The 14,382-nt window shown below is 32.4% G+C and overlaps 1 protein-coding gene across 2 annotated transcripts in view; it reads left to right on the top strand.

Annotated features, from left to right (window-relative positions):
* LOC128674461 (dopamine D2-like receptor) overlaps window positions 1-8,417 on the top strand; it is a 155,513-nt gene extending 147,096 nt beyond the window's left edge. The window contains exons 5-9 of one of the 2 annotated variants that reach the window (XM_053752982.1): window positions 385-578; window positions 2,186-2,296; window positions 3,347-3,562; window positions 3,983-4,194; window positions 6,010-8,417. In XM_053752982.1, the coding sequence (XP_053608957.1) occupies window positions 385-578; window positions 2,186-2,296; window positions 3,347-3,562; window positions 3,983-4,194; window positions 6,010-6,224 (948 nt within the window). In that variant the 3' untranslated portion in view covers window positions 6,225-8,417. The remainder of the gene's footprint in view (window positions 1-384; window positions 579-2,185; window positions 2,297-3,346; window positions 3,563-3,982; window positions 4,195-6,009) is intronic. The other variant, XM_053752983.1, reaches the window with a different exon arrangement.
* Window positions 8,418-14,382: the final 5,965 nt, after the last annotated feature.

The following is a 14,382-nucleotide window of genomic DNA, read 5'->3' on the forward strand; positions in this document are numbered from 1 at the left end:
AAGGTAAACATTATTCATATAAGATAGAATTTGAGTAACATAGACTTATATAGTCTTATAAATCACTCAAGTCATAAGTAATATGTAACAGTTGAATTTTGAGCTCGAATAAAATACATGAACCATTGTCATTTTCTCCTTGATACAAAAATATTTCTGAATGATTGACATTAGAATGGAGAAAAATCACATCACGCTTACATGACTTAAATCTTATTTCCAGTTTCGTAAAAAATATTTTCTTGAACAGAATGACTTGATAGATAGAAACCTATTGATGTTCTTCGATCCTACCTTAAAAAATTACCTTTCACGTTTATGCTGAAACATCCATAAATTGATAAAAAAGACGCAAGTCAAATTCTAAGGCAATGTGTTCACCAGGCATTAAGAAACCGCGCGAAAAAGCAGCGAGCAGCTAAAAAGCCGCCCGTATCGGGTGATCCTACCACGGGTGCTACGACGGCCGTGGTCATAGAGAACGTAGCACAAACCAGACGTCTGGCAGAGACTGCATTACATGATGACAGACCAACTAACACAGGGTCCGGAAGTAATGAAGATGACCATGAGGACAGGTATGTATGAAATGTTATCAGAGAATCTACCCCTAGAGGCACTGGTATTGTGGAAGGTCTCACATAAATGCTCACAATAAATTTAGGTCTAAATTTTGATTGAAAACTGACCTTACATATCCACGTCTCTTGCTGGGGTTAGCGCTTATTAGTTGCGATGTATTATCAAGGAGTTGTGGAGTTTTGTAAAGTAGAAGTAGTTCAGATATGATCACGTGTGTAAGATGTAGGAACTATCTTATGTATAGTTGTAATGTTTGGTTCAAATTGTTGGTACAATTTGTTGGTGCAAATTGTTGTTAAAAGAAATTAATAGGCCAACTGCATATCCTCCCGTGGATGAATTAGAAGAAATAGTAGTACTAATGTGTTTTTATCAATACGAGAAAAACTGAGAGTACGAAAATATCCATACTTTGTCATATATATTCAGGTCATATATGATTTTATCAATTCACAATTCATGACATAGTTATTTCTACTTCAGAAGTCTCAGTGCCGCATAAATACTGCTTATGTCACCATTACACTCGAATAGGTTATTCATTTCTTACCGGCGCTAAAATATACAACGTCAAGTAAGGCAAAATATATTATGTAAATATATAATATTTCACTTTATATTTGAGATTCGGTGTATCGAATCGTTATTTATCACTTTAACATAGAAATTGTTAAATAATTGAATGAAAAAGAGTTAAATCCATTCCTGCAAAGGAATACGTGTCGCGAAAAGTATGAATTGTCGCCATCGATTGTTTCTATAGATGTTTATCTTTAGGTATATGGACGCTTATTCTACAATAATTCAATACATTAAAATTATAATGCTTGTCACAATATTTACATAGACATTACTATCATTACACCCTAGGTATTCCTTTGTATTATACCTCCTGAGAGATATTCCCAAAAGAATGGTTCAATTTCCCACGATCGGTAATCGCCTACCGTTGGAAATCGTTGCAAGCTTTGAGTTCCACAAATAATCTTTTTGCATTCGCGTAATTGCGATATTGAAAATTTGTGTCCCTATTAGCTAGATTAAAACGCTTTATTGAGATATCACAAAGTCCGTTAAATTGCCTACCTACACCAATACCTACTATACAATAACTGACAATACCTACTATATAATTTAGAATATGACGTGAAAAAGTGCCTGTGAAATTCTAATTTATTCAGATAAATAATTTGATTTACTATAACTTTTTAGTTTAACTTGACTTCAATCTCTTCAACACTTGTTGTAGCTTTTTATTTCATTATATGAAATTAAAGTTATCAACAACTTCAATTATTGTTTTAGTTTAAATTTTTCTAATGAATTTTGTTGATGCCACTGAAGTTTCGTTAGAAACCTCAAAAGTTTTGAAAACTATATATACTCGTACTCGACACGTTAACTGAGTCAACACGTTAAGAAGAAGTCTACTAATTCCTGACAAAAAATATATAAGTAACTGTGATTATAATTTAGTATGCTATTTATGTCTATAGACAAGATTTATGGTATATATTATCACATACAACAACGATATATCACAACAACGAATAAATTTGTTTATCAAATTAATTATAAATATATTTTTTATCTGTATATACAGTTTCGACAAAAGGTCAGCGGATTTGGAGGCGGACGCCGAGGACTGTCACGTGATACCGAACGACAAGTCAACAGAGTTCATGTTGGCCACGGTCACTGAAGAAACTGTCAAGTAAGACTTCATGTCCATTTCTAATATTATACAAGTGAAGGTCAAAAATACAAACAGGTATTATATCACTATAAAGTGTAAAACTAAGCCGTCCTTCATGTCTGTTTCTAATCGAAGCTTTCTTCTCTTACACCACGCACCGGATTTGGATGAAATTATCACTGTAATGCTATTTATTACTGAAGGTACAATAACACATATAACTGACATGACCCAGGTCACAGGTTAGATTATTTCATATTACATAGTATGGATGATAATAATAATCACGACCGTGCGAAGTGTAGACGAAAAAATAGGAAAGCGGACCCTGGGCTCCGACGCTCAACAGCTGGGAAGAAACCGTACGAGAGAGAGTATATATATGATATTAGAAATTGAAATAAGTATGATACCAAATTAAAATCAATTCATTTATTCAGAAATGTTGACCCTCACAGACATTTCTTCACGTCATATTCAAAATTAAATAATATTTACCAATGCTACATACTATTAGCATTTCGGAACGACCACTGAAACTCTAACAATAAAAAAATAAAAATATAATTGGACAACTTTCAATGAACCTACCTTTTATCTTTCTACCTTGGCACCTATCGTGGGTCCGATAAACATAAATATGGACCAGAATATGATAAAAACCATACAAAATCTCTACTTTGAAGAGTCCTTAAAAAGTTAATTATGCAAAAGAACGTAAAAAATAACGCGGAAAATAGCTGAAACTGGGGATGCTTAACTTTTTATTACTTACGAATTCTATTTCAACTTGAAATGGATTCCGATTTGAGAAAGTTAATATCTCTGATCCAATTGTCGTTAACGATTCACTGATTCATCTTTTACGAATAGTACTCAATCAATATTGGGGTTCAATGATGTATACAAATATTTTGAAGTGAAAACTTCTTTAGTGGCATTGTGCACTTTTTGTGACAGGTAAAAAAATTTACAAAAAATATTTAATATAAAAAAATAAATAGAATAATATAAATGATAAAAAAAAATATTGTTTGACAGTAAGTAAATCAAGTATAATTGTTTCAGTACTCCAAAAAGAAACCTCAAGTCTCAACCCCCAGACCCCAACGGGAACAATGACTCAGGGTACGCGCCGTCCAACCTAGAAGACACTATTAGGGAACACATGTCTCCCCCAGGGTCACCTGGGCTTAGAGACGCCACAGTCCTCAAAAACATGAGCTGTGATAGCTCAAAGTGGAAGAAGAACGGGAAAAGTGCGAAGTTAGTAACTGATTCAAGGTAACATTTTGTTTTCAGTTTGGGTGTTGTGTGCGTTTAATACCTAAATGATAAATAATTTTGGCCCTTATGTGTAGGTATACCATTAGAGATTTTATGATTAATATGTATCTACTATTAATTTTCTAAAAATAGTTTAGTAAACAAATTATCCAGGGTGCCTTGATTTCCCAAACTCATTTCATCTTTAATTTAAAATCTTTTCACCATAATTTATAAGTCATGCTGCAACATTTTCGATGATTTGTCATCATCTTAAAATATGATCATAAATATCATATCTTATACCGATTTACTATGATATTTAAAACGTGTCAAAAAAAAATATTCGAAGTGGTTCTTCCAAATGTTCTTGTTCATAAAGACAGTGAAAACATTAAAGAATTTTTAGAAAAGAACTAATTCATGACAATTTTGCAGAAACGTATCGTTAGCGGTGCGTTCAGAAGACGAACACGAGACAAGCCATTACGACCTCAGTGATGGATCATCAGCGAAGAAGGAAAGAAAAGCCAGTGCTGCCACGGCAAGATTCACCATCTACAAAGCCAATAAGGCAAGCAAGAAGAAGAGGGAAAAGTCTTCTGCTAAGAAAGAAAGGAAGGCCACGAAGACGCTTGCTATTGTTTTAGGTAGGATTTTGAGCCACATTTTTTGGTTTTAAAGCTCCAACTTTTAGGCCTTCAACAAAGCTGCACGGAGCTGAGTTTCAAACGACCATAGACCTTCGTCACTTATTTTATTGATGGTTTGAGACATATCAAGACGGGACAACGTGTTACCAAAACCAATAAAATATCGTAATTTTTGGCAAACTAAATTTTATTCGTTTTATGAAATCCAGTTACACACAGCACAGCTTCGGTAGAAAAGTGGAGAAAACTTGCATATTATACCGACCTCGCAATGTTGATTCTAATTTGGTTCAACAAATAAATTCTAGCTAAGTTTTATATTTCCTAAATATATGTTTTAATTTTGCTGACCCTGGGCTTCGACACTCAATGATTGAGGAAACAGCAGGGAAAAGCTCAAATATGTGTGTCGTATGTGTAAATTTAGGTATCTTACAATAATTTAGAATGCTTTTATCCTAATAGAATCTTGTAAACCACAAAAAATCCACGAAACATCAAAAGCCGAATGTCACCCTAAATCTAAAGGTCACACGAGAAGACCATACGATGTAATTACCACCAAATATATCTCGGATAATTTTAGGCCTCGGCCTAGGGGTTCTTTTTTGATTCTGATTTCCTTTATCTTATTGAATTTCTTTCTATGTGTCTCAATTTCCCAAATAGCAATGGCCGTATTTAATTTCGTATAAAAACCTTACGCTAGCATATTTATTAGTTGCAAAGAAACGGTCAGGTGTTTGGAATAATATAAACTTATTTACTACGAAAAAACTTTTACAAAAGTACTGAAAATATATCGTGCCTACACTGTAGTGAAACATGTAAATTCTCAAATTCAACACAAATTCGCAAGTAGGTAATTAAACTAAATTAATTTATTACCTGTTATTGGCATAATGTTCTATGAAATTAATGATAAGATAAATAAAATTTTTGATAATCATCTGTAACACACATGAAATATAGAATATATTATAAAAAATTATGAAATATTTTGATCAACATTGAATGCATGTACAGACCGACTTTCAATAACTTTGGTAAAATTCGTCCCTCAACGCAACGACCCACATTTTTCACGTCGGCATCGGTGGTGTAAATTTAGTCGTAATCCCCAGTGAATACCTTTGGAAATACATGAAAGTTATATTTAAGTACCAATATTTTTAACAAGTACATGGTACGTAACCTTGATAAAGCCTCTACTCTATAGTGTATTGCGTCTACATTACTTTAAGACATTGTATTGCCAACATTTTTCAGAAACATTGTAAGCAATAAATTAAATTGGATGAATATCACTTTACTTCACTTCACTATCACTTTTTCATCTTACGGGATACACACAGGGGATAAACAAGCAAAAAATATCGAATCTCAATTTAGACTGAATAGATAGTTAAAATAGATGAACTAATATAATTTATAGAAGAAACATTAACTAGGTATTCAAACGTAAATGAGCTCAAAAGCAGATTTATCACAAAAGCACTTCTTCCAGCAATCCTTTGCTGACATAGCGGTGCATCTGAGATTCTAAAATAATTAAAATAGTTGCTATATACCAATATTAAATTAATTTCTGCGTGCGGCGTATAGCTAGTACCAGAATCCTCTAATTAAAGTCGTACGACGCGATAAAGGCGAAGGGATTAAAATCCTTGACTGCTGAAAGCTGTCCTGCAACAAGGTTCTCATAATGGGGTTGATATCAGGCATAGATAAAAATTTTTAAGCGTCCGTGAATGCATCGGGAAACATGCTCAGATGATGATTTTGCTTCTAACACATATTTTTTTATTACAGGTGTGTTCCTGTTCTGCTGGGCGCCATTTTTCACGTGTTCCGTTCTCGGTGCTATTTGTGACAAGTTCGATCTGCCATTCTCGCCAGGGGTGACCACCTTCATCCTCACTACCTGGCTCGGCTATATCAACTCCTTCCTCAACCCTGTCATCTACACCATCTTCAACCCTGAATTCCGAAAGGCCTTCCGGAAGATATTGAAATGTGGCACCTAGCCCTTAGACTATTTGGTCGTCTTCACTCAGTAGATCTCAAACATAATTTTGATATTATGTGTATTAAAAATAAAGTTTGCTAAATCGATTGATTTTTTTAACAAATGGGACAGATGGGACAAGTTTTTACATTACACAGGTTTCCAGCGATCTTACCACATTTGTTTTTTCGCGAAGATGAAAGTGTGTATGTGTTGTGTGCAAATAATCTGAGAGTTGTTGCTTTTTACCGCGAACCAAGCCTTGAGTAACCGCTAATCTAGATAATTGTATACATATATTTATTTGTTTGGCAAATTATTCGTATATTTATCGGACTTTATTTTTCTTACTCAAATATTGAGACAACGAAACTTTTTAACTTTTGAGATCTATTAGACGACCAAATTGTAAATTAATATACTTTGCAATGATAGTATTAATTTATTGTTATTTACGTCATGTGCATACTAATATTAGATTGATAGAGCATATCATATGCAAGTTTAATGAATAATAACAATATCATAAGATAGTAAACGTAGCAAAAATATATTCATAATTTAATTCGCTAAAAATAAGTAAATTAATTAGAAAAAATATTAGTATTGTAAAATTAAATGAATTTATAATGCTTTGCGCTTTTGTAAAAATATAAATAATTCTAGTCAATGATCAGTATTATAATAATCAAAATAAATTTAATCATGCCAAAACGATATTATTAAGCTTTAGTTCTTTTAAGGTTGTGATTATTTTAATTTTAAAATGTTTAAATATTTTTAGAAAAAATAATTATGGCTGTAAAATAACATAAAGGTACAACCTTACACAAAAATGTTAATTTAAAAATGTAAATTGTCTACCTATGTACCTAATTGTATATTATTTTTTTCATGTGTAAAATACTTATTAGTCAAGTGATATTTATTAACATCATGGAGTAACACCAAATAAATAATCTTAGTACCCTGATACTTTCAAAAAAATCATTTTACCATTTTCACATTTTAGTTGGCATTGGCATTATTTATTCAAGTATTATAAATTTGGATTCGCTCTTTAGTTGGCTTTCTCCGTCCAATATTATTTTTTAGTATAGAAATAATTCCCTTCCTCAGATTTATTAGTCGTATAAGTAGTAATTAATAAAATCAGTATTATCATGTAATTTGTCTGTCAGTTTGGACAGAAGTTGCACTGCGTGATTTGATAAGGTAGTTGTATAATGACTCGCCAAATAATTCTGACCATATCACAGAATATTGTGTATAATTATTCAAATAATTAAATGTACTTATTTATGATAAAATTTATCATTTTGTAGAATTAAATTCTAAATAATATAGAAATGCTCAGTTATCTTCCAAAAGGCATCATTTGTCAATGTCATGTCAAAACTTTGCGGATAATTGCCGTACATTGCTTACCTTTGATTTTTGTCAATGCATAGCTCACTTAAAAATTAAGCAATGTACACCAACGGTTGTATGCACGTATTTTAGCAAAATTATGCATTTAAATGATCTCAATTTATTTGTTGCTCAATTAAGAACTTATCATCATAATAAGAAGAATATTCTAACTGCTTGTGTAATTAATGGATATTTTTTATACTTTTTATGACAACTGCTGCTGCTTTAGTGTGTATATATTTTTTCATGTTTTAATTTCGAATTGTTTAATTCAGCCAAAGAAGTTAATGATTTGTTATCAAAATAACTCTTCATATTTTAAACCATAACTAGCTGTGGTACAATTTATTGTAATAATAAATAATGTAATTAATTATATTATATATTTTATGACAACGTTATAAGACAAGAAGTGATTGCATCTGTTGTAAAAAGTCTAATGATTTATTGAATCTCATGTATATAGTGCAATAAAATATTGTTATATATTAGAAAGCATTATTAAAATTACCGAATTTAAGGAAAAATAAAATTTGTTTCAATATATAGAATCGTGTACAGTGAGTGACAAAAATGTTGTAAGTATTCTAAAAATTATACCAACTGAATTTCTAATAATGTAAAGTACTTGTATTTATGGCAATATAAAAATAAATATGAATTATAATAACTGTATACTCAATAGCATTAAATTTGTAACTGACTGTACTCATCTGAAGTTGGATTATTACGTAGCGCGTACACTATGTTATGTATGTAAGGTAGTGTTTTAACTTTCTATGCGAATTGTGATGATGACTTAAATTATTCTGTTTTTACGAAATTGTTTTATTTATCCTTCCACAATATTCCACGTAGCATTAAGCTCAACCGTGGGAAAAATCCCATAAAAGTTCTCCACATCACAAATTATGGTTAAATTCAGATTAGAATATAAAATTATATTTATTCAGTATAATTTTATAAAAATGAGAAGTGGATAAATTATCTTATCTTCCATTTTTTAAGAATAAGTTTAGATTTTCCGAAAGACCACAAATGGGTCTGTCGGTAGAACTAGGTTCGAGCAGTCTTACAAAGACAAAACCGTGAAACGACACGGAAAAGAAGATCGCGATTTTGTCATTTTCGCAAGTTCTTCGTTGCATTAGAGGGTGTGACGCCGCGAAGCTTGGGATCAGCGTAAATGATTGGCAAATTCGACTGTGATTCATAACCGACTGCCTGCCTGATGTCTACCTAATGTACTATTATTTGTAAGTATAAGTTTGGCGAAATAAAAAAGAAAAACTTACAAAAAATAGGAAAATACCGTATTTTCAAGAGTTTCATTAATATGTTAATTATATTTTATTTCATTAAAATAATTTCTTGTTATTACTATTCTTGTAAGTAACAACAAGCTTCACATCTGAACCCTACCATCAATTAATTCTAAACAAAATTGATTAGCCAATTTGGTGGGTCGTTCATTTTTTATAGTTCATCTCACAATTAATGGATCTCTTTCTCCTTCCACGGATTTTAAACAATGCAAATATGTTTTTAGTAAATATCTCTACATTAAACCGCTTCGTAGATTTGAAATAATAGGTTAAAATAATATTATTTGTTGAAACAATATATTTTTTTTTGTCTTGATCTTGACTATATAGACTATAGGTAAGCGGTATGCATAATTTGCAGGAAAATGCAGTAATGCACTTTATTTTGCTGTACTTGGAGTTTACTCATCTACGCTCGCTCAGAAAATGATAACCACTAATTGACTTTTGTATTTATATTTGTTGTATAAAACATTGCAAGTTAAATAAAAGCTGTAAAATACCAAATAAAATACCCTATAGACTACTACCATACAGTGATGGCAAAAATGAAGCATATTATGCAAAAATAACCATCTATATCCTAATGAAAATTTAACCATACGAATTGACATTGACAGTTGTTCTAGCGTGGAAATCAAAGGTGAATATTGTGTTTCAATAAATTTTATACTTAAATAGATTTTTATTTAAGTCACTTAGACTAAGAAAATCAATTTATACCTTTTGGTAAATAAATAATTATGGAAAAGATTGATAAAGGGAAGCAAAAGGACCAAAAATCATTTCTGTACACCTTGCAAACTTTGTGCTGCTCAAAAATAAAAATCACAATGCTGGTTTTCTCTCTGTACTTAAATATTAATGGAAGTATCATCAATTTCCTAAGCTACACGATAAAGGATATAATCCTGCTTCAGCCAATACCATCTTAGAAATAAAACCTTAATAGACTATCTCATTTATGATCACAATAGGATTGGCTGCCTATTACAGATCAGAACATGTTACCGAAATTTACCGGTGAATGTGGATAATCCATATTGCAGCTTAGTTCCTTGTTACAGTCAATCCATTTATTATAGAAAATGTAGTAAACGTCAAATAATTGTAAATTTACCTGAGCTTATGTGCAGCAAACTTTATGAGTGTTATCAGACATTACTATGACCTTTCTGCCACTACTGACAAACTAAATTATTTAGTTCTTCAACTATATAACGTTTAAAAATGAAAAGGGGTAACGACACTTTTTCTGGAGTTAAAATGCTTTAATTAATATAATTCAATGGTAATTAAAATACTTTAAATAAAAAATGTGACACGACGACAACCGACAACGACGTAATGGTTCGCTGTGTTTCGGCCACGTCTGTAGTCAATCGCCTCAAAATACACAAGTAACAAACGTTTTTCTATATATTCTAGATTTAACGGTTCACCTTGCTATGCATAATATTATAAGAAAGAAAGTAGAAAGAAAAGAAACACTTTTGTGAATTCATTAATTTAATGGCTAATAACAACGTTCTCAACAATATTCTTTTGTTGATTCTGGATGCTGTGTGGTTTGTGGTCTAGACACTTAGGAATATATTATATAATAAGATCAATGTAACAAATTTGTTATTTGTCAATTTTAATACTCTTGATGGAGACTTCGTTAATGAAATATTTGAAGAACCTCAAAACACATCTCGTCATCAGTTTCATCTCGTCATTTTACTGAATTTTAGGCAGTTATTTTATCCTAACTAATATTATAAATGCGAAAGTAAGTTTGTTTGTTACCTTTTCACGCTCTATGTACTCAACCAATCTTTTTTAAAATTTTCATACATAGTTTGAAATACGGAGAAGGACATTACATCCCGGAAAAATAACTGCTCCCGTGGGAAATCACGCGGGCGAAGCCGCGGGCAAACGCTAGTTTATTATAATTTCATATCTTCAAAAATAGCACTTGCGTTTGCATTTATAATAATGAATTAAATTATACCATAAAACTTTCTCATTCCATTTTGGATAGATAAGGCAATGAATTAATGTCAATGCTTACATTAAATAACAAATACGCTACCCTCAAATATTTGTACCACAAGAGCATTATATGTCAATAATGGTACAGTTGTCTCCAATCCCGAAGTCAATTCCGAGCATATTGTCCCGTAGTCTCGTGGACGGGACTAGACCCCTAGGGAATGAAACTAAATGTAGTATCACAACGAATTTTATTAGAGATGTTGTCGAATGGACCGTTCCTTTATGCGATATTGAAATACGAACAGACCGTTGGGCTTTAAATTGAGCCTGTTAATTTACATAACTAATGAAGGTTGGTGTTAATGAAAATATTAAATTCTATATTTTAATGTTAATTTTGTGTTTCCACTTGGAATATCATGCTTAACTGATTAGAATTAAAGTCAAATAAAGTAAAGATAGAAGTTTCAACGTAGATTTTGCAGCTACAGATAATATTATTATAACAGTATTGGAGTGATTGTTTTTACACGCTTGGATAGGAGTAATCTATATACTCCCGTGGATGTCGTACAAGGCGACTAAGGGATTAAACTCCTTGTAATGCAACAGTATAAACAAAGAAGATTACCAAATGGAAGGTAGCTGAACGTTAAAACTAGTTAAAATATACTTAAAACTTAAAAATTGAAACAACAATCCTTAATGATAACTGTAATAACTTGTGCGTTTTATTCTAAGTGAATTCCGGGGACATTTAGGGTTGGGTCGAATTTCTGCATGTAACTTTGCGAGTAGATTTTAACTTTGGTGTTATCTTTATTACGATTCGGCTAGCTCGCAAGACCTTAAACTTGCAAAGTCCTTTACTATTGTTTCGCTATGCCTTAATGGAGGCTTATGGAAACTTTAAGGATACATTGGGATACTCGGAGCTTCTGTCCACAAGCTGTAATAATACATTTAGTGTTTAAAAAAGCCCGTCAAGTGCGAGTTGACTAGCATGATGAGGGTTACGTACAATTTATAGAATTCTTATGGGTTTTACTGTAAGCTACAAGAAATGAACAATGTCTTGTATTTTTTATTTTTTTAAACTAGCGCCTTTTTCCTAAAAATATTAGAGGATGTATGTGTGTATGTTTGTTATTCTTTTGGGCAAAATCTACTAGATCAATTGTTATGAAATTTGGTACATGGTTAGGATATAACCTGAAATAACACATAGGGTACTTTTTATCCTGAAATTCCCACGGGTGCGATGCCCCGGGGCGCAGCTAGTACCAATATAATTATCTCTTTAGCAATCCCCAAAGAATAGAGAAACCGTAACACAACACCGCAGTGCAGCGTGGGTTAATAACAAGAAGTTGAGGTATCATATTCGAGATAACTTGGGATTCAAGATATTGTGCTTGGAAGTTTACTACCCGCTGTATGTACGTGATTGTTCTGAGGTTATTAAAAAGTACAGACGAACGCAAATCCAGTTAAATTTATGTTTCATGTTTCAAGATGGTTTTGTATACTACCTAGTTTTTTTTTGTTTTATAAATATTTATTACTTAAGTATAGTTGGATGGTCCGCATATTGGATTTCAAATGACGTCACACAGCTTATCTACAAAATTTCAGCTCAATCGCTTGAACATAACTGCTTCAAAATTGAGTAGCAAGATTCGACCCGAACAAACAAACATACATACATACATTGCAAGTTAAATAAAAGCTTCTGAAATAAATAATAATTTTATTGTCGAATAACAAAAAGACAATTTTGGAATCATACAAAAACACTGAGAGGACTTAAATACTACAATTTGGCCAAAGGTTCTGAGATATAATGCTGAACGATATTCGGGTAAGCGAACTAATTTTACCCAATAATAGTAGTAACGTTACCCAAGAATTTGTGCCAAATGCGTTTTAGAATTAGCTGTATAGATATGCAAAGTTATTCTATGGTCGCACTAAAATCTAACTACATTCGATATAGGAGATCGTTACACTTTTATTAGAATAGCTTCCTATCTATGAAGGTAGTGGTGACCGCCTGTAATCGAAAGGTCCCAGAGTCGAATTCTATTCGTGCCGCATGAGTTTGTATACCTATCTGACTCGTGATATTTTTCATAGACTACCATTTGCTTCCGGTGGAGGAAAACATCGCGAGGTGCGCACTGGTTGAGAGTTTAAGTTCACTAGTGTTAGTGTGTAAGCGATTACTTGCCATTAGGCGCAGTCGGTGGTCGGAAAAATCATGTCAGATGCCTTTAGACGACTTGAATAAAATGTGACACAATGTGACACAAAATATGAATATGGAAGAAGTAGGTCTTCCTTTTCGATATTGTTCGATTGTTAAATCTAAATTTAATCATTAAAGATTGATGTTTACTTACTCACTCACACGGTTTGGCTATTGAAAAATACGGACCTTTCAGAAATTTAGCACAGGTACCTGTAGAGTGCAGAGAAAGACGTAGGCCATTCATTCCGGAAATAATTCTGAGCTGAGGCGGGGGTACAAGCTTGTTTATAAATCAACTGCAGTTTTCAATTATCCGACTGCTGTTACAGTGAATTATGCGCAAACAGATCAAAGGTGGCGGGTTAAACAGGCAATTAACGTAGGAAAACGACAGTTGTGAAACGGAACATAATTTGCGATGCAGATTGTTGTTTGCATTTTTGAAACTGCTGCGACCTGCGACTGTGTTCGCAGCGTATAAATTAACGGAATTGAAGTTTTTAAAGGGAATTGTATTAATGTACATATGAGAATTGTTAAAAAATTTCATTATCATAGTAGGAAATGTACAATTAAAACACATTTTGCAAAATACAGTTGGATACCCCTGGTTGTAAGCCGGGATTCAATACTCGTCGTTTCACTAGATTAACTTAAACAGTCAACCAAGGAGTAGGTTTCCTCACGATGTTTCCCATCACCGGAATCATATTCTATCAAAACTACTATAGGTACATGAGTTAGATAGGTATACAAACTCATGTGACACGAGTAAGATTCGAACCTGGATTGGAATCTTTAGATCACAGGCGGACGTGCTTAACTATTACTGTGTACTATGATGTATCTAATCGAACTACTATATTTGTGTCAAACTACAGCGGTTTAGCCAAGAACAGACAGACAGACTTTCACATTTGTAGTATCAGTAAAGATGTCTAAAGTAAAGCAGTTCGCGTTACTACTCGTAAAATACCCCTACCTATATTTTCCCTTCATTATTCCGATATTTTTCTTCGCAACCCCTGTTGCTAACATATTTTTACGGCGCGCTCAGCGAATAAAATTTGCTTTAATTAAAACACCTAATTGAGTCTCTAGTCTAAGTTACACTTGGAAGGAGTTTATTCATTTTGGAGTAATGAGCTCAAGGGAACATCTATCTTGAACTGTGTTCCCGACTTAAATTATAAAATACTACCAAA

This window comes from Plodia interpunctella, chromosome 12, assembly GCF_027563975.2.
Source record: "Plodia interpunctella isolate USDA-ARS_2022_Savannah chromosome 12, ilPloInte3.2, whole genome shotgun sequence".
NCBI lineage: Eukaryota > Metazoa > Arthropoda > Insecta > Lepidoptera > Pyralidae > Plodia > Plodia interpunctella.